General features: G+C 43.1%; 1 protein-coding gene and 1 long non-coding RNA gene across 2 annotated transcripts; one reads left to right on the top strand and one right to left on the bottom strand.

Annotated features, from left to right (window-relative positions):
- Window positions 1-1,119: 1,119 nt before the first annotated feature.
- On the bottom strand, window positions 1,120-13,331 carry LOC307033270. The gene is made up of 3 exons (XR_013806442.1): window positions 13,220-13,331; window positions 10,831-10,929; window positions 1,120-4,689 (listed from the first exon to the last, which is right to left on the bottom strand). It is a non-coding gene; the product is annotated as an uncharacterized lncRNA (long non-coding RNA).
- A 431-nt stretch (window positions 13,332-13,762) lies between these two features.
- Window positions 13,763-19,757, top strand: npas4a (neuronal PAS domain protein 4a). The gene is made up of 8 exons (XM_079672551.1): window positions 13,763-14,255; window positions 14,584-14,744; window positions 14,837-14,939; window positions 15,033-15,342; window positions 15,460-15,569; window positions 15,731-15,866; window positions 16,193-17,976; window positions 18,091-19,757. The coding sequence occupies exons 1-8, from the start codon at window positions 14,081-14,083 to the stop codon at window positions 18,117-18,119; spliced, it is 2,808 nt and encodes a 935-aa protein (XP_079528677.1). The 5' UTR covers window positions 13,763-14,080; the 3' UTR covers window positions 18,120-19,757.
- Window positions 19,758-21,468: the final 1,711 nt, after the last annotated feature.

A 21,468-nucleotide genomic window follows, 5' to 3' on the forward strand; every position in this document is an offset into this window, starting at 1 on the left:
TGTGAACACTTTTTAGGCTGTGAGTTTGAGAGGACAAGAAGTATTCAGATCCTTTCCAATACAACAATGTTTTCATTATTCTATACGCTAACTCTCTTGTTGTCAACACAACCTCCTGTATCCTCTCACATAAGTCAATTCGGATGCATTTCGCTACAGTTTTATAACTTATATCAAACAATAAAAAAGAGTTTTAAAAAGGAGTTTTGGCCGTTGTTTACATTCCTCTTGATGCAAAGCGTTATTTGCTTGCAATGTTTTTCTCGTGAGTCTTTCAGTACATGAATCTTTAACTAAATGTACATTTATTTGTGAAGGGCTTTCTGGCAAACAAAAGGAAAATATGTTTTTTTAACTGATATAACTTACAAAACACTTTTATATTATCTTATATAGTATAACATATACTCATATATCATCATGAATATTGATTTATAAACATGTCAGGAAGTTAAATCTTGTTTCTGTTATGAACAACTTAATAAACTGTTAGCAGACGTCATATTGTATTATCGGATACCCAACTATAAATATGGGCGTTTTTTCATTTTGAATTGTTTGTGCACAGTGAATATTATGACTATTTACAGTATTTAACTTTGTATTTGTGTTTATATACTTTCCTCTTTAAATACAGTACAGTATATCTATATCCATGCTGATAAGAGGAGTGTATTGCTGCCAAACCAAATTGACATGCAATGACAAAGTATTGTGTCTTGTCATCTTATTGTTCTTCAGGTAACATTTTTATCTGCAATTAAGTTGGAAAATGAAGTATTAGGCCATACATGATTTCCCTCTAAAATGAAAAGTAGGATTATGTAGCAGCAGCAAATGGAGAATACAAATGGTGCACAGGAACATGTACTTAGTTAAGACCACTCACATATGCCCAATAACTATTAATAACATCTCCTAAAATAGGTACAATCTCCCTTCCTATTAACAAAACAACAAACCTGAAATACCCACAAACATCAGCAACAGGAAATTCAGAGAGCACGATATTTCCCAACCTGATTTTTAGAGGCAATTCTAATGCTAATGAAAGCAATATCTAATAAAAGGAGGTTTTCCTGGAAAAAAAGGCTTTTCTAAACCCTGTCATGTGTTTTCCAGCTTGTTGACACCCTCCAGGTCTGGTTCGTGTTATTTTGTGTTTTTTGAAGAGCTATAGATAGAAAGAACACTAAAATGAAAACGAGCCACAGTAATTGACCCCGTCCATTCATGAATCAGCCCAGAAATATGAATCAGTTAAATATCGAGGACAATAAAGAGGGGATAATAATAGTTTTATAAGGGGAGTCATGGGATCTCTATCATAACCAAGGGTCAATACAGAACTATTTTTGATTTATTTTGAGCGCGGACACAAGGGAAAAGAGTGCAAGGCACAAATATGGTTTAGTGGCTGATGTGAAGCCCATTCAGCACATCTGCTCCTCCCTCACTCTCATCAACCCACTCTGCGTTTGTTATGCAACACCTCGCTCTCTGCTCATCTTCAGCGTATACGTCTGGGTGTTCAAATGAAGCCAAACGTGCGTCCAGGTATCAGGCCCGCCGTTTCTTTTGTCTTTGATCCGTCGTCCACCTTTTATCTGAAATCGAGGCTGAGAGTTAATCGAGGGGAGCGAGGCAAACAAAAAAGGAAAACAAAAGGGGGGGGAGAGAAACGGGGGAGAGGGAGTCTCAATGAAAGATCTGCTGCTCGGAGGTCTCTCGTGATGTAACACATCTACATCACGTCGCCATGGCAACCCCGCATCAGCACCAAGTTACTGTGGGGAGAAAGAGTCTGTGTGTGTGCTGGTATGTTACAGTAGAGCCTCTGCATGTGCCCACAGCGAGGAGGAACACATGTGGGTAAACATGACTTCATAACAAGGATACACATTCTATGAAAATGTATAAAAATGAATGTGAAACGGTTGAAAAAAGACCTTTTGTATTCGATTGATTGGATGTATTCTGATGTTATCCTTGAGCACAGACACATGTTCAAGCCCACGTAATGTAGAATAAAGCTTCTATATAAATGTTCTGGCTATTTATAGAGTTATTTTCCCCATGTTCTCCTGCAGGTCTAAGTATAGTCCGAGAGACCTTGGGGAGACAGAACAGAATAACTCTGAACACAACTCAACAGTTCTTGTGAAAAACCTGTGCCCCCCCCACCCCCGCTCTGCACTGGCTGCTAAAAATAAACTGGATATTGAAAAGTGAAAGAGAGAAGGTGCAAGGCTACTGGCTCACAAAGCCACGGCGAGAGAAAATGAGGCAGGGAGCGATGGGTAAAGGCGGGAGGTGAGGAGCGGGAGTGTGGGTGGAGCTGTGTGTGTGTGGGTGCATGTGTCGTTCACATTCACAGGTTCAGCTGTGTGTCGACGGACAGCAGAAGGAGCTGCTGTGTGAGCAGGGCAACAGATAACACCGCACATATATTGTGAGCATTGTGTTTATACATATGGGAATTTATACTTCGATTTAGAGACACTATTTGAAGCCTTGACTAATGAATCTTACATGTTCTACACCACATATCCTGGGTCGCTTGAGGGCTGGAGTCTGTCCCAGCATGCATTGGGTTCAAAAAGTAGGATTCAACTTGGACCTTTACAATTACATTGTTTAACTAGAGATTGCAATTCCTGAAGAAATTGCTAGTGGGAATGCTTTATGCTGAAAATGTGATGCTAAACTGCTATGCTGAAATGTAATGTGTAAGAAGAAAGTGAAGAATTTTGATTAAAATGATAAATGAACAGTGGGGGCTTGAATGTGTGATGAGAGAAGAAAATAAAGTAAAAAGGCTTGGAAAAGCCGCAGAATATTTGAACTGCAAACTTGTGAACTAACTTGATGACGATCTGTCGCCATGGCAACGGCATTTGATGACACCCCATACTACGCTTAGTTGCGTTGATGGCTGCATCGTTAACAAACCTCTGAAGTTCTAGGCTGTTATGAGTATTTTCACTGAAGTTATGAGAAAACCATGTTTCAAGGCGAGCATTGTGTTGCCATGGCAACGGCATTTGAAGAAATCTCAAAACTGTCCTGTAGATGTCTTCACGGCTGGACTGTTATTAGCACACTGCTATCTGAAGTCTGCTGCTCTGAGCATGTCAGTTGGAGTGATGACATCATCGTGTTCCATTACACAGGTGTTTATAGTTGAGCTAACGAGCTCTGTAGAGATCAAAGGCTTCATTGTTCTGAATGAGAGATAAACCTCTCACATGTGAACGTTTTGTGGAAGAACCGTAACAGAAATCTGTGAAATTTCAAAACGTGAAGCATGTCAAGGAAGTTGAGTATCTGAAGTGTAATTTTTGTGTACTTTTGGGTTAATAATGTGGCCTTTTTGGCAGTTTATCTAAGTGCGGCTGCTGCCGTGAGGAAATATCTGCCTGAAATTACAATGGGTTTTAATGTAGGAATGTTGAACGTTTTTGTCACTTCATGCCCTCAAAAAGCATTTTGTTTCATTATTTTTGCTGAATTATTTGTCATTTGTCAAGCTACGAGATGTTTTCCTACGTTTGTCATGATAAGTTATGTCTCAGGAATGTAGGGTTTGGGAATTATGGCAGTTTAAAAAAAAAAAATGTAAAAGTGTGTAAATCGAAAAGATAATACATTTACAACATAGGTAGACCAAATGTTTGGAAATGCATGTGTCTATAACAAAAAGATGAATCCACGAGGATGTCAGCAATCTTGTGGGAGCCATCAGGGAAGTAGTATGGTGAGAGTCAGGCAGGACCGCAGAGACTGGTTCAGCCACGACCCAAAGTCCAGGACTCAGATCCAGTACTCAAGATAGAGGATCCAGGACACAGGACCACAGCAACAGGATTAGCCTCGACTCAGGATCCCAGCGTATATATATGAACACAAAAAGGAGATTTGGGGGAAGCTGGGTTAATCGGAACATGAGAGTACACAGGTACAAACAGACAGAAAGACGAAGTAAGGCTTCCCCCCCAACAGTCCAAGCATATAGCAGCTAAACTAACACCCTAACTCCCTTAGGATAGGTTGAGGGAAAAGGGTGGCAAGTAAGAAGTAGGAAACAGAGGTGGAGAGGCACACGCAGGGAGAAAGGTCCCCTCATGTTATGTTAACATCTCCTTTGGCTGCATAACATTTTAAAATAAACTTAAGATTTTGTGATGAGTTACTTTATTCTTTGTGGCATGTGTCCCCTGCCCAATGTCATGTTTCATGTAATAAGATTCAGAAAACTGAACTAGAGTTACAAGTTCAACACCTGAGTATAAATGTAGACTTTGTTTAAATATCATGAGATTCTAGCTGATGGTGTATTGATGAATTTGGGTTGAGGAAAGTTTCAAAAGTGCTTCACAAAGACAACATTCAACCTGAACTCCAGGGGGTTAAGAGTGTGTAAATGTAAGCACATGTATGCAGAATTGAGCTATATATGGACTGTAGGCGACTCATATTAGCTTTTAGTATGCGATGCTTCAGATATCACACAATAATGTCCCTCTCCCCCACACCTCTCTGCTCCCTAAATGTCTCTCTCTTTCCTCCTCAACTCTCCTCTTTACTCCACATCCTCTCGTTCGCTCCCGCCTCAATGCAGGAGTGGGAGGTGTTGCTAGGCGACAGATTAGCTCCTTCCTTTCAAGAAGCAGAGCGCAGACCTTGACTCTATGGGTGTAAAAATAAACAGGGAAAAAAGACAGTCTTAGAGGAAAAAGGACAAGTATGTTTCACCTCTGCGAAAGATCCACACCCTGAAATGACTCCCCCCCCCCCTTCATTCCCCCCCTATTAACTCCGAAGTAGTCTAAACATAATTCACTTACGGTATTTATAGCCCCATTTGCTTTTGAGATCAACACAATCCATTGCTCACCATCAGTAAAATTGTTGACATTTTATCTGTGCTAAACTTTCACAATTCACACTGCGATGATCTTTCCTCTCTGTTCCCTGTGATTGGATGACTAAGGTGGTGCAGGGACATGCTGCTAGTCCCTTATCCACAGGGACATGCTGCTCGTCCCTCATCCGCAGAGTCTGTCCCTGCCAACGGCCCAAAACTGTGAAATTCACACCTGTTGGCGACCATACGAGTGTGTGTGTGTGTGTGTGTGTGTGTGTGTGTGTGTGTGTGTGTGTGTGTGTGTGTGTGTGTGTGTGTGTGTGTGTGTGTGTGTGTGTGTGTGTGTGTGTGTGTGTGTGTGTGTGTGTGTGTGTGTGTGTGTGTGTGTGTGTGAGAACGCTCCTATACATCTGCTCAGAGTGTTTGTGGAGGACAGTGACAGAGAGGCAGTGTTGGTGAATGAGAGTTTAACCGTGTGAATAACGAGTGAGTGCAGTAAGAGACTGAAATAGTGCATTTTACAGGTTAAGCAAGTCAATATGTGCGTAAGTGAACGAGGAAGACAGAAGATTAACATAGGAGAGAGTGAGTTACTGAAAGAGTGAAGGTATAGGATAACTGAGAAACTGAATCTGAGTGAATGGGTGAAGATGGGAGTGAGTGAGTGAGTGAGTGAGTGAGTGAGTGAGTGAGTGAGTGAGTGAGTGAGTGAGTGAGTGAGTGAGTGAGTGAGTGAGTGAGTGAAGGTGTGGATAACAGAGAGAGAATGAAATGTGAGCAAGGTAATGTGATTGAATACAAATAGAAATAAGTGGGTTGGAAGTCTGTGTGAATGGGTGAAGGTAGCAACTCAAATGTTTGTGAATGACGACTAGAGAAAGATGGGTAACACTTTATATTAAGGTACACAAATTAACCATCAACTAGTTGTTAATTAACATGCATATTAGCAGTATATTGGCTCTTTATTAGTAATTATAAAACACTTATTAATGCCTTGTTCTACATGACTATATTCTACAATTAATAAGCCATTAGTTGAGAGTTTTTCCTCAATAACCCTCTAATTAGTGCTTATTTGCTGCAAGTAAGGAAGTTGTTGTACATGAGTATTGGTCTTAATATGCGCTGCTCAAAATGGGCCTAATAAGGCAGTAGTAGCACAAGAATAGTAATTCTCCCATAATAATACTTAACAAATTAGATCTATTCTTTTGTAACAAGACATGAAACTATAAGTGTTAATTGTGTCTAAATAACTCAACATTTATATCTAAGAATATGTTTTGGGGTATTGCCAGTTCAGTTACCAATAGCAAGGTGATATTGACCTGTATGTTTCATATTTCCATATATTTTTGTAAAATTTGTACTGAAGGTTAGCAAGGAAACCGGGTACAGTAGGAGAAAGTGAACTGAATAGCATGGCAGTAGACATCTATGAGTAGACGGCTACTAATTTTCCCTATGCAACCTGAAGAGTAAAAGGGTCAAGTCCGTCAGAAAGCAATGACTGTAAGTGTAAGTGTGAGACTTACACTGTAAGGATTAGTAACATGTATTGTGTTTATGTGATGACCTGTGGAGATGTTTAAACACAATGAGAAAATGCGTTAGCATTCGCTCTGGCGTTAGCATACATGCTAGCGTTCGCCATACTAGCCTTTATACATGCTTATTGTACAGCTAGCATTAGCTATATTTACCTTGTTTACACTTAGCGGTCCTATGTGTTAATCTGTGTATGTTACACTTGCATGTATGAGATCATTAAGTGCTTTCTTTTTTTAATAGCTTCACTGTTTGAATGTCAGTGGACTGCAAATAAGTCAATAAAGGAGCATGGCTGCTCATTCCCTGGCTCTCAAAGGAGTTTGGCTGGCTGTTTAATCTATGTTCACACTGAGACAGTACAACACAGAGAGAACAGTACACCTAGTGTGTAAGTACATACAAGCAGGTCACACAGAATGATCACAAATACATAAACTCTGTTAAAAATCTGTTTTTATTAAAAAGTACAGGCTGCATGTGTTCTCAGCCTTGGAGAAACATGACATGTGTTGGTATGTGTGTGAACCTCTCTTTAGTGGTTCATTAATAAAACAGATATTTCAATGTGTGCCTACTTTGTTCATGTGCTGTTCATGTTGTAGTTGTGTGCTATAATGTATTTACAAAGTGTGAAGAGGAGGCAACTTTAGAATAGGGAACCTGTTCAGGTCAATTAGAGTCAAACTACTAGCTTATTGGTTATGAACAAGACTTCACTTTAGAATAGGGAAAATGTTCTTATATAGAAATACCTAATTAGAGTCAAACTACTAGCTTATTGGTTATGAACAAGGCTTCACTTTAAAATAGGGAACATGTTCTTAGATATAAATACCTAATTTTGAGTTGTTTAGGCACAATTAACACTTATAGTTTCATGTGTTGTTACATAAGAATAGATCATATTTTGTAAGTGTTATTATGGGAGAATTACTATTCTTGTGGTACTACTGCCTTATTAAGCCCATATTAAGCAGCGCATATTAAGACCCAAACTCATGTACAACAACTTCCTTACTTGCAATAAATAAGCACTAATTAGAGGGTTATTGAGGAAAAACTCTCAACTAATGGCTTATTACTTGTAGAATATGGTCTTGTAGAATAAGGCATTAATAAGTGTTTTATAATGACTAATAAAGAGCCAATATACTGCTAATATGCATGTTAATGAACAACTAGTTGATGGTTAATTTCTGTACCTTGATATAAAGTGTTACCGAAAGATGATATTAGTGTGCGCAGGTGAAAGTGTCAGCGAGTGAATGATTAAAAAGCTAATTGTGTTTGTATCAAAAAGGGAAAGAGGAACTGTGTGAGGAATAAAGTTAGCAACACATCCTTGTGAATAGGTGAAGGTATGAATGAGCAAATGAATCTGTGTCTGAGCTAGGGAGCAAATGTGTGGATGAGGGGAAAAGGTGTGAGAAGTCTGAGAGAATGATTGATAAGTACAGATATCAGTGAGTGAAAGAACAAATGTGAGCAAGTAAGAAGGTGAACATGAGTGAGTGAGGGAGTTGGAGTTGAATCAGCTTTATTTGTGCCCCGTATTAAGTGGTCATTTTAGCTAATATGCTAAGAGATGATACCCATTACACCTGCTTAAAGAGGCCCTATTGTGCTTACAGGGGGTTTCCCTTTCCTGTGAGTGCTATAGTGAACTGCATGACACACCTCCATTGGACTCCTTTTTACTTCCTAGTGACATCACTATGTAACACTCGCTCTTCTATTGGCTAGTGCTCCAACAGATTGTACGTGATAAGAGGAAGGACATCTCTAAGCGGTGGACTAATCACAACAGAGCCGACCAGCTGACCAATCAGAGCAGACTGGGCTCTGGTTTCAGACAGAGGGTGAAAAGAGGTGCTGCAGCTCAGGCAGAATGAGAAAACAAATTATTATTTTGGTTTACAAAAAAGAATCCAGACATGTACCAGACATGCCTCTGTGAAAGAGTGAACAAAGAGTTACCGGGTAAAATAGAAGTGGCTCAGTGAGTGGAGAAATGAATGAGTGAGTGCTCTGCGTAATGTGCCTGGATAAGTGATTGTGCTAAAGAGAGTTAGAAGACTGAATGAGCCTCCACATGAATATTGAGACAACCAGGAGTTTCTGGCACAAAGACGGCCGTCTAATTGGATTCATTTGAGTCCATTTGCTGTCAGGGAGACGAGGCACTCATCCCTCAGACCCTCGCTCTTCACCCCTCCGCCTCTCCACAGCCATGTTCATCTGCCTCCCACCTATGATACCAACACTACCCCGTCTCACAATGGCAGGGATTATCATGACAACCGCAACAATGGCAGTGCATGAGACGAGAGAGTGTGTGGGACACCGGGACAGTTTAAGTACCTATGAGACTGCTTGATGGACAAAAACAAACAACTTTGAGTGTTTTTGTTCCCGAAGCTCCTGCATTCAGATGAGGGCTTTCTGTGCCAGAGAAAGTCTGCCAGCGCTGTTTCCAAAAATAAATTAATAAATAGGCAATCTCTGAAAAAACAACATCTTGAAGAAAGTGTTGTGTGCTTAGTCATAAATACGGAGAAAAGGAGATTCACATAGGCAACAGGACACTCAGAGATGTGCTGTATTCAAACAGGGAATCTCCTGTTCCATAAAAACATGGATCTGCAAGATAACGCTCATATGACTTATTAGGTCTGAGTGAAGAGGATTTATGTTGCAGGGTTATACATTGAAACACTGCATCCTTCATAAGTTATGGCATTTATATATTAGTTTGATCTATTTTTAGAACCTGGGGAATATTTAAATGTAATGTGTGTCTTTAGGAGATTAGTGTCTGCAGTTAAAGAGGACATTTTTTACAAATTTTCCAGTTCATATTTGTATTTTGTGCCTCTACTGTGACATGTTTAGATAGCTTAAAGGTGGGGTAGGTAACTTTGGAGAAACCAGCTCGAGTGCGCTAGAATTTGAAAATACACAACCGGAAAAAATCTGCCACTTCCTTACAGAGCCCCTCCTCCAACAGACACGAACGCACACATGACCAATGAGGGCACGAGATAAGTTTGTGCCCAGATGGAAGGCTGACAGGCAGGTAGGCCATCCAGTTATTTTAGCCGGGCCAGCTCAGATGATTGGTCATGCTTTTTACATTACTACAGCTTCCACAGAGGACATTTTTAATGTATTTTTTGTCAAAGCACTTAGATATTCATTGCTATCGGGATGTTAAGAGCATTCCATGGAATATAACAAAAAGTGTATCTCGAGCCAGTTTCTCAAACTTACCTACCCCACCTTAATGTTCAAAAATGTATTTGTTTTTCTCATCCTGTACTGCAGCACCTTTTTCCAGCCTCTGTCTGCTATTATGTTTATTTTCAGGTTTCGTCATTGTTTTCCGTGGCTCTACTGTGACATGTTTACATGCTTTAATGTAAACAAATTATGAATATGTGGTTTATTAATAATAATTTTTAAAAAATCATGAACAAACAGTGGCATTGTCATTTAAGTGTGAAGAGAATCTAAATAATTCACTGTCAAATGAATTTGTGATTGATGGTGACGGCCTACAAGGTCAAAACATGAGAACGTTTGCTCATTAGAAAAAATCTATTTTATTGTTAAAGATGGTCATTAATTACTCTAATGATGGGCAAAATGAGACAAGGTCACAGTCTTGCTCGCAGGCTAGTTAATGATGCAGCAGACACAATGAGGTGTCCGCTCAATGTAATGTTTTTTTTTCTACATGAAACAAGAAAGCTTGAGTTGTTATGTTGATAATGACACCAAGATGCACAGGACCATGCTGCACACAGCACAGCGTGTGGACAACAATTTGTAACTTTGTGGCAGCGAGAGAAACCCAAACTGCAAGATTTTGGGGAAAGAAACTTTCCTTTTTCCTCCAAGCCACTGGTGATATTGCAATAAGGGATCGTTCCTGAGGAACATGTCAATAAGTTGGGAGTTTAAAGCTTTAATGAATAGGAAGTTGTGTGGGTAGATATAATAAACAACTTTTTATAGTATCACGAATCAAACTTAATCCATCGTCATAACCTGCACAAACAAATCAATAAAACATGAAATCAGGCCATAACAATAAAGACTGAGACTTTCACAACTGCAGAGGATGTGGCTGTGTTTCCTAAACAAATGAGTGTCTATTGCCATTTTCCGCGGTGTTAAAGGGGCCCTACTATTCTTATTTTCAGATGTCTTAATTGTATTGTATGCTTCTAATGTGACATGCATGACCATGCATGCACACAACCCTTTATAACAACCTACAGGAAAGGGAAGACCAATAAAAACATAATAAGGCAGACCAATTTGAGTTTTAATGTATTTATAATACATCACACTTTTACTGCACTTTTCTAGTCAAGCAAAGGACCATTTCACTTTAGAGCACTGACCTGTCGCACATTGACATCGCTGCTTGGATCACCTCCAGAAGGAAGATTGACCTCTGGATCATCTTTGACACGACTCATGCAACTGGGCCAACAATATAACTGTAGAAAGAGAAGCATGACTCAACATTAGTCCTTTCATGGTTGGTTTGAAAACGAAAAAAACCTTTGTTTAAAAAATGAATAACAAAGGTTTTGCACAACCTCTGTTCAATGATGACTGTGCCTGTTGCTGTGGTGCTAGGTCGTGGATCCCGAGTCATGCATCCCGAGTCGCGGCAGTGCCTGTCTGACACTCACCTTTTATTTGATGGCACCCACAGGGCTGTTGACATCCACCTGGATTCATCTTCTTATTTATAGACTCAAGCATTTTCAACAATTTGGACTACATGTTGTAAATATATTGCCTTTTTAATTTACACACATGACATCTATTGCACGTCTGCCTATCCTGGGAGAGAGGGATCCTCCTCTGTTGCTCTCCCTGAGGTTTCTTCAATTTTCCCCCGGGTTTCTTTGGAAGTTTTTACTTGTCCGATGTGACGGTCCAAGGACAGAGGGTGTGGTATAAATGTTCATATTCTGTACAAACTGTAAAGTCCAATGAGACAAATGTAAAATGTTTGTGGTATTGGACTATATAAATACACTTTGAATGATTTATTGGTTTTGTATTGAACTGTCTTACTTAAATAATGAGTGTGACGCTGCATCCAAAAAAAGCCAAAACATTTTCGTCCCCAATTCAGCAACAGCCTGGTGAGGTATTTCTATCCGCTCTGAGGCGCTGCTCCAACATGTGATGTGCAGCACTGATCACCAAGGCTTAGGCTACGACTACAAGAGCTTAAATGAAGCTGTACACATTGAAAGTGATGACTAGAGGTCCTTTTTTGTGAGTAAAAAAAGAAGTGTCCTCCATCGCTGCAAGTCTACAGGACACTTCTACATTCTTCTCTGATCTTTTGGTCATAATCTGTTACCCTTGGGGAACCAGCAATGGAAAAATAAACTATAGAAGAGGAAGGAGAGACGGCTAAGTCATCCGATAAAAAATATGAGAGAAACAAATATCAAAGGAAAAGAAACAGAAAAAGGGATGAAACAAGTAAAAGCTGAGGCAAGTAGCAGGATGATTCATCCGCGAGCTACTGTCTGCATATTGAAAACTGTTAGAGAAGGTAAACAGTGGGTCAAAATAATCAATAATCTTTAAAAAAAAACGAGCTTTGTCTTCTACATTCACCTTCATTTAGTTTTATACAACAGATTAGGTGCAACACAAACACTTGATCACTGGAGGATACATTACATTTATCGAATTCCCAAAAGACTAACCCTAATCTTAAATCAAAGATAAAAACGGAGTGTGTGTGTGTGTGTGTGTGTGTGCGTGTGTGTGTGTGTGTGTGTGTGTGTGTGTGTGTGTGTGTGTGTGTGTGTGTGTGTCTGTTCGTCGCCTGAAGAACGTACTACAGATCTATTTTGGGGGGCTGCAAGTGAAATCTCCTCATCTATAAATAGGACGATGGGATACGGGGGCGCGCCTCGCAGTCCCGTGCGTCGGTCACCGGTAACATCTATTTTTAGAAACAGCACGGATTACCTCACGTGAGGCTGGTGACGGGTTTGCAGGTTGCAAAATATCTGCTGATATCTGCGCGCGGATCTATTTATTCATGAATGCCATTCATTAAAAAGACTTCACATTTCATTGAGTTTTTGGAACATCGTCCTTGTCAGTTTAAACAGAGAATAAAGCGCTTTGTCACTAAAACGTCATTTGTTAAACAGTTATAATCTATAATAGGAATAATATGACATTGCTGGTGTTTGAAAGTCACATGGCGATCTGTTTGTGCCGCTTCATTCAGTATGTGCAGATGGTACTGCTCTGATGACTGCGAGTCCATGTTTTTATACTAATATGTTATCTAACTCACAATCTCCAAATCCACTCAGAAACGCCTGTTAATTGTCCTTTAGAGTGTGAAAAAGGTATATCGTCCATCACAAGGCAAAGGAGATGTGTCTTCCAAGTATTTAATAACCTGATTTACGTCAGTCGAAGATCAAACATAGAATGAAAACATGCAAGCCAATATTGAGAAAACAACGTTTACCAAATGCTAAAGATTGCTTGAAATCAAAATATGAGATTACAGTGAAGGTATGGGAACATGCGCAGCAGCAAAACATTGAGGCATATTTTGTGTAGGTGGATGCATCCATTACTGTTTTCAGCAGCTCAGGAATCATTTCCATTCATAAAAGGCGATAGAGATGCTGCGATGTAAAACACCATCAGCAGCCATGTCCTGTGTGGCGTTTATAATGTTGACATGTAATGCGGTTAAACTGAAATGAATGAATTGCACCGAACAAGCACCTGTCTTGTTTACCGACTGGTCCGGGGAAAATACTCAGGAACGGTACCTCGATCTGGTGCCAGACATATCAACACAGATTCCTCTTTGGTATTCAACGCAGTCTCCCCTTCCTCCTCTCTTCCTCTCCTGCACCCCTATCCCCTCCCTCCTCCTCCTCCTCCTCCTCAAATACACCGGAGTCCGGTGACTCCATTTACGTTTTACTCTCGCTCCGCCCCTTACTCGGTTTTGTCCAAATCGGGCTTTTTGCGTCGCCGGAGCTCCCGATTTCAGACCTACGTCATCACCGAGTAGAGGGAAGAGCTGACGTAGGAGGAGAGTCACCGAGAGGAGAGGGCACACGGGAGGGAGGGGGGAGAGCCTCTCAATTGCTCACACTGATACGAAACATATCCATCCCCCTTGGCCCCCCTTTCCTCACCCCCCTCCCTCCGTTTTACGTCGGTGTTGGTGCGTTGGGAGCCCCCTACTCCAGCGGAGACCCAGACTATATAAGTCACCGGCGAGCAGAGTCCCTCAACCAGATTTACAGGTTCCGGACTTCCGAGAGACGGCTACCACAGCCTGCACTCCGAGAGGAGGGATAGACATAGCAGCCGGCCAGCATCCGAGCCGGACGCTGTGGCGGAGCTAAAGCAGACGGAGAGAGGACAGGAGAAGGTTTTAAAACCTTTCTCTGGAAAACAGAAACATAGCTGAGATGAAAGTCCAATAACAAATCTTTCCCCCCACTTCTACAACCTGTCTCTTAACACATCACGGGGACAGGGTAGCCGAGGTACACCGACCACACTCTGCTCGCAACTCTCCTAACTCACATCTGGAGGAATTTGGACAGATCACCGCAACCACCAGCCACAATGTACCGCTCAACCAAAGGAGCTTCTAAGGCTCGACGCGACCAGATCAACGCCGAGATCCGGAACCTGAAGGACTTGTTGCCCATATCTGAAGCAGATAAAGCACGGCTCTCATACCTGCACATCATGTCACTAGCCTCCATGTACACCAGGAAATCCGTCTTCTTCACTCAAGGTAAGAATAAAAAGACCTGTTGATGAATCTCATGTGCTGCATAGACAGACTCTCAGTGCTGGATCAACAAGTGTTTTAATGGCACCGCGGGAAAATTGGGATAGATCTCTCTTTAGGACAAACTCTAGATATTTGGCATAATCTCATAAAAGCGTTTAATAGCAGTTTGTCCGTGGTGCTGAAATTCATCCGCGCCATAAATACGGCCGCGCCGCTGTCCATGGTGCTGAAACACACTGCAGCTACTGTTATGCTTCATTGCAGAGATCAGATATCATATTTACTCGGTGTGTTAACACATTTTTGTTCCGTGCCTTTCTACCTAAAGCGGGGACTGCTGCGAGTCTCGAGGAGTGCGCGAGGTTTCTGTCTTTCCACGAGCTATCGGAGCTGACGCAGGCCCTGCCGGGGTTTCTGATGCTGGTGACCGGGGAAGGGAAGCTCCTGTACCTGTCAGACAGCGTCTCCGAGCACCTCGGACACTCCATGGTGAGTCTTTTGAAATGATGCGTTGCTCAGTATAAGGGAATATTCTGGCTCTTCTTTGGGCTTCATGAATAACATATCTGTGTGTTTTTCAGGTGGATCTTGTGGCACAGGGAGACAGTGTTTATGATATCATCGACGCCTCAGACCACTTTATCATGAGGAGCAACCTGTCAGTCTCCACCTCACTTGAGACCGGTAAGACAAACATACAAGTGATATTTATTTAATAATCAAATGCGTGTTAGGATATGATTTTGTTAAATAAAGCAATCATTTTCTCCCCCACAGACCGTCTCTTCCGCTGCCGTTTCAACACCTCCAAGTCCGTGCGGAGGCAGAGCGCTGGGAACAAGCTGGTTCTGATCCGGGCTCGCTGCCTCTCCCCCCCCTCCGGAGCCCCTGCCGCCGGAACCTACTGGACCGCCAACACGGTGTGGGTGTGTTTCTGCTCCCCTCTGGAGCCCCACCCGGGCCGCTCCGGCCCCGGGGCAGACCCGGAGTCCACATCTACCCCTCCCCCGGCGGACACCAACTTGTTCCTGCCCTGCTTCCACTCCGAGCACTCCCGGGACATGAGGCTGCAGACTGCCCAGCAAAGGTGAGCCCCCCCCCCCCCCGAAACACACACCTGTTGCTTTAATATTTACTGTAATCTGTTTATGAGTTGGGTAAACAATTATCCTGCTAACACGTCACCTCCCACTCTCTCCCACAGTGTGAGCGCCTTTCTCGGCTTTGATGTGACAGATTTGCGCTCCTGCTCCTGGTACAGCCTCCTCCACCCACAGGATCTGTCACATGCCTCCGCTCAGCACCGCAGCCTATGTAAGTGTACTCTTCTTCACGCATAGTTACAACCATGCATTGCCCACACAATTACACACACACTTCGTGCCCACCGGCACATCCACGCAGTAAAAACACACTCTGATGATTAATAGGATTACGAGCCGATGCCAACTTGTGCTGTGTTTGTTGCTCCACAGTGAGAGAGGGAGGAGAGGGCAGAGCTGAGATGGTGGTGCGCGTGCAAGCCCAGGACCAGTCGTGGGTTTGGATCTACATGGTGCTTCAGCTCCAGCCCGGGGAAATCCCCATCAGCAGCAACAACTACATCATCAGGTATTTACTTTTTAAACCCCCAGTGGTGGAAGTAGGTATTGTCCTTGAGTGCAATTTTGAGGTACTTGTTCTAGAGTATTCCCTAATTCTACTTTATATTTCTACTCCACATTTCAGAGACTTTTTGTACTTATAACTCCAAAACATTTATCATACAGCTGTTACTTTAAAGATCCTGCATAAACATACATCAACTTTGACCTAAATAACATTTTGAAAGCAGGCCTTTTACTTGTAACAGAATATTTCTACACTGTGGTATTGCTTCAACCAGCCAACTACTCCATCCTAACCCCCTGTTCCTCCTCTGTTTCCTCCCCTCTCAGTGAGTCTGAGGCATGGTCCGTGCGTCAGCAGCTCACCTCCGAGGCGACTCAGTTGACTCTGGTTCTGAGCAGCGGCACCTCTCAACAGGAGGGTCTGAGCCTCCAGTCCCCAGAGACCCTGTCCAGCCCGGACCAGGTCTTCACCCCGGGCAGCAGCGGCCTCTCCGCCCAGTCCTTTGACTTCAGCACGGCCGGCTGCAGCATGGGCTCCTCTGATGAGCGCGGGAGCTCTGCGGCGGAGGCCATGCAGGTGGAGGGAGACCCCCGCTCCAGTATCTCCTCTCTGGAGGAAGACAGCTTCTTCAAGCAGCATCCCCCCGAAAGCCCCTCAGCTGCTTCCTCCCCCACCCCAGTCACTGTTGAAACGGTAGCAGACTTGGACTTTTTGACCCAGAACATCCTGCTGCCGCCCTCCTTCCAGCTGGACCCCACTCTGCCAGCTCTCCCCCTGTCACTCCCCCCTGTCTCCACCTCACAAGCTCAGCAGCAGCCCAAAGAGTTTGTGTGCACACCGCCCTATACCCCCCACGTCGTTGGGTCCAACTTCCCCTTCGGGGAGCCCCTCTTCAGCTTTGAACCGGCTGGAACTACCACCCCTCCTCCTTCTACAACAACCGCCACCTCCACCACCTCCATGGCCCCGGCAGCTTCTTCCTCAGACCCCCCTACTACGGCCCCAAGCCCCTCTCCCCCCACCTCCTTGTCCACCAAGCTCCCCCTCACCCTTTCCACCACATCCACTGACTTCCTGTTCCCCATCGAGCATGGCAGCGGCTCTCTGTACGAAAAACTCCCCCCCACGCCCGACAGCCCCGGAGACGACGGCGACTGCACAGTGATGACCCTGCCCGAGGTTCGGGGTCCGCTGTATGTAGATGTTCCATTTGGACCCCTCCAGTGTCCCCCAGAGGGCCTCCTCACCCCTGAGGCGTCTCCTGGTAAATACCCTTACCTCTCCTTCTTCTCCCTGGAGAGAGAGAGGGAGAAGGAGAGGGCAGAGATCTCCCTGTTAGCTCAGCACATCAGCTCCCTGGCAGAGGGCTTCTACCTGGATCCCCTCCTGTCCAAACTGTCTCCTCCCTCCATGTCACCCTCTTCCGCGCCTCCCTCCCCCTTCCTGTCACCCGCCGTAGAAACTGCTGATGATGTTGTTTCGGGTCACATGCTTAGGGAGTTTTATCCCATCAAAGCGTGGAGAGGCCTGGACATTCCCATGTTCCTCGACGATGACGAATCTCTGTTTGAAGAGAGCATCTTAGAAACCCTCCTCCAAGACACCTTCGTTCCCCCCCAGTCCCCCAGCCTCGCCTCCTCCCCCTCCCCTATGCTGAACCCCTGCAGCCCACTCTCTCCTCAGACCCCAGTGTGCTGGCGCCAACCCTCCCAGTTTGAGGGAGCGAGCCACTTCTGTAGCGTCCAATCGGCGCAATGTAACTCCACGGCCGGGTGCGGCGCGGCTGCTGTGGCCCGGGCGATGGCGATGGCGGAGGGTGAGGGGCTGGCGGAGGAAGCAATGGAGATTGAGGTGGTGTCATCTCCTGTGTCTTCCTGCTCCTCCATCCCAGCGTCCCCTCCCCTCATCCTCACGGCCTCCCCCAGACCAGCCTTCTCCACGCCCGTCGCCTCGCCTGGGCCCGCTGCGTCTTGCAATCAGTCCCTCCTGGAGGAACTGGCTGTCCTGGAACCCATGTTTGGGGCAGGTGCCTCGATCGCCCCTGGCTTAGGGCAACAACCTGAGTTGTATCAACTCCAATGTCATCCATCGCCACAGTGCTTCCACAAAGGTGAGAATCTGTCTGCTTGAGATGTATTTTGTATTTATCTTTAAATGAGAAACCCTTCCTGGATTATCACCACTAACGTCCTCTTTCTCTCTTTTCCCTCTTCTTGTCTTCCAGATGGGAGTGGAAGTGTTCCTCCGTTCTAAAATAAGTCTGTGACTTACTTCATTAAGTATGGCATATTGTCATATTTTGTGGAGCCCCTTTTACTGCAAAGTAAAAAATGATTAAGTGTATAAATATACATAATGTATATACAACTTAAGGACTTTAACTCCTACATGTCTCTTAAGAACAAAGATTGGCTTTATATTTTTGTTCAGTCATTAATCTGTGTACTTTTTCAAACGTGTGCAACATTTACATGATGGTTCGACCACATGGACTCATAACTGACTGGGTTTTGAGTCCATGTGGCGTCTTCAGCTTCTCTGTGACACAAGCTTCAGATATGATCAGAAAGAGAAACCTCTCTAAACTTGTAAGCGCTGTTTAACTTCCAGATGCGCATTTGTATTCACTCGTAGTGAAAAATCTGTTGTGAACAAAAAAAAGAAAATGTCTTGCTATTTCAATAGAGAGATGAATTATAGCACTTTTGCCTGACATGCAGCGATGCAAACTCAAATCTCAAATGTATTGGAAGTCAAATGTTTACAATTTTCCAACATCCATAGGATGACCACTATCTGTACATCAAAATAAGGGCTCTTCAGCGCCAGTACAGCTCTGATTCGATAACCCTCTTCCTCTCAGCCTTAAAGGCAACATCGAAACTAACTCATTAACAGTTATTCAACTTTAAACCATACATACTTTGAGCTTTGAGTTTGCGGCTTCAAACCTTTAACGTTTCCTATTTATCTCTCCATCTAAAATCTTGTGTATCATTGTGATGTGCAAACAAAAAGTAAAACATGTGTGGAGATCCTGGCATGTGAAGATCTCGAGGATGTTGAAGGTGTCCAGTGCTTTACGAGATATAACACCGAGCAAGAAATTGTCTGGAAGTTTCCCGGAGCTCTGATCATGCTACAAATCCACTGCTTCGTCGTACTGTACATTAGACTCTGAATGTGGGCTCTTCAGGTCCGCTGGCCTGAGGGCAGTCGGCTGGATATTGTTGCAGCATCAATATTTGCAATGCTGGCAGTTATAGCGGCTCCTGTGTGCCTGACACGGCCCTGACCTGCTGAACTCTGAACTCTTTATCAAGTCCATTCAACATGGACATTTACATCGTTGCTCCACTGGAGTGAGGCACAATTGACTATGTGAATGAGCGATTCTTCTTTTTTGAGAGGGGTTAGAATACAAAAAGTTTTGTTTTAAAAAATGAAAATAGGGATGGGGTGCTATTTCTATTCAGTTACCAAGCGACACGGGTTGAGAATGGTACTATTCCCATGGTGTCGACATGCTCACGTAGAGTTGTCTACGGTCAAGTAAAGGATTGATTCCTACGTTCTAGCTATTCAAGGCTAAGTTAATATACATGTGTAAAATGACTATACTGTATGTGTGATATTTGAAAAAGATGTTATTGCATATGCATTATGTCTGTGGATATAGGCACATGTTCTTTTCAGAAAGGTTGTACACATTTGTACATTTGTATGAAACAGCTACTGTTCTGTATATAGAGAGAGAGATTTTTATTGCATAAGATGGAATATATTGTGAACATCTTACTTACTGCAGAATGGACATTGTGGACCAGTGTTCTACTGTGTTGCTTATAAGTGTATTTGATTGTCATACAAATGCATTTATATTAAAAGTGCTCTTAATGCGAATGATGCATTTGTGTCGTCATAGTCAAGCCCCTTGTTCCTCCCTGGGCCTCATCATCATCATCATCATCATCATCATCATCATCATCATCATCATCATCCCACCATCCCTGCCTCTCTTCCTCCCTCCTCCATTTCTTCCCCTGGAGCGAGTTTCGCTCAGCAACAGCACTGACGCACACACATGACGAGATAGAATGAGACACTATCTGACTCAGACTGACGCACACTCTGGGCATCGAGGTTTTTGCGTGCAAACGTTTGCACGCAGGCAGCCTCCCACTTATGATGATGCGCACACACACATAATAGTAGGCAATATGACCCCCCCCCCCTCCTTTCTGCCACCCCTCTTTACAAATCACAGTAGCCCACATTCACTCCATCGAGGTACCTGTGACTCCATCAGCGATGACGCGGTGCGAGACTCCATATATAGGCATTCCTGCTCCCGTCTATTCTCAGCATCCATTCAGAAGGATCAGAGAGGGGAGGGTTGGAGAGAGAGGGGAGACAAAGGAGGAGTGAGAGGAGGCTAAAATTAGAGGTACAGTAAAGATGATGCTGTCGCCACACGATGGAAAGGTGAAAGAAAATCAACATTTTAGGAAAAAATACACTAATACAATAGATTTTCTGAGAATCCAGATAGATGAAACATAGATGATTGGTTTTATGGATCTGTTACTGTCAGGTCTTATCACCCGTGTCATAAAATAAGAATAACAATACACCTTATATTACTTGTGATGAGAAAAGACTGTAAACATTATAGTGGTTTTCTGCACGGGAACATTTTGTACCATCACTCCTTGCTGCTGCTGCAGTGTCTGAAGGAGTGAAGATGAGCAGGAGGAGGAAGAGTTGCTCAGCTTACTGCTGCTCTCTTCTGGCAAAGACATGCACTGCAGCAGAGAGAAGAAAGTGTGTGTGTTGTGTAAGAGGCCATGTTAGAAAAAGGTTCTGAAGAGGGCAGGTGTGAAGGACACCTTAATAATATAACAGCTGTTATAAGTGATACTATTCGGAGCTTACATGAAGGTTAAGTATATGCCGGGTTCGGTGAGATTGTGGATATCTACTGTATGGCTGCAAGTAATGATTATTTCATTATCGATTCATCTGACGATTATTTCATACATTAGTCCTATATTCTGTTTCTATTATATTCTATCTTATTTTATTTACTTATTTGATCTGTTTTATTGTGTTGCACCTTTGGAGGAGCCTGTGACCTAACTTGTTCACTGTCATAACTACACTGTGCACACAGTACAATAAAAGCCTTGAAACCTTGAGGTCTATACAAATGTCAGAAAAAAGTGCAAACTCTCCACCTCAGTGTCTCAAAGTCTTGTGTGTCTTTTCCAAAACCCAAAGATATCAAATAATAGATATCCTTACCCGTGATGACAATATGTTATAAAGTCAATAAACGCAATTATCTGTACAGATCCCAGACTCAAAAGTGTCTGTAAGAATACACTTCAAGCATTTAACAATGATGTTAAACGAGAACATCGCAAATCCTCACGTTTGAAAGGCTGGAAACAGGAAAAGTGTATTTTCTGTCTGCATCTATCAGACTGTTTTAACTCCTCAAAATGCTCGCTATTTGCTTTTTATTTTAATTTGTATGTTTATATATTTATTGTGCCTTTTATATTATATATTACATTATATTTTATTTCACTTACCTTGT

This window comes from Notothenia rossii, assembly GCF_949606895.1.
Source record: "Notothenia rossii genome assembly, chromosome: 3".
In the NCBI taxonomy this organism is placed as follows: Eukaryota; Metazoa; Chordata; class Actinopteri; order Perciformes; family Nototheniidae; genus Notothenia; species Notothenia rossii.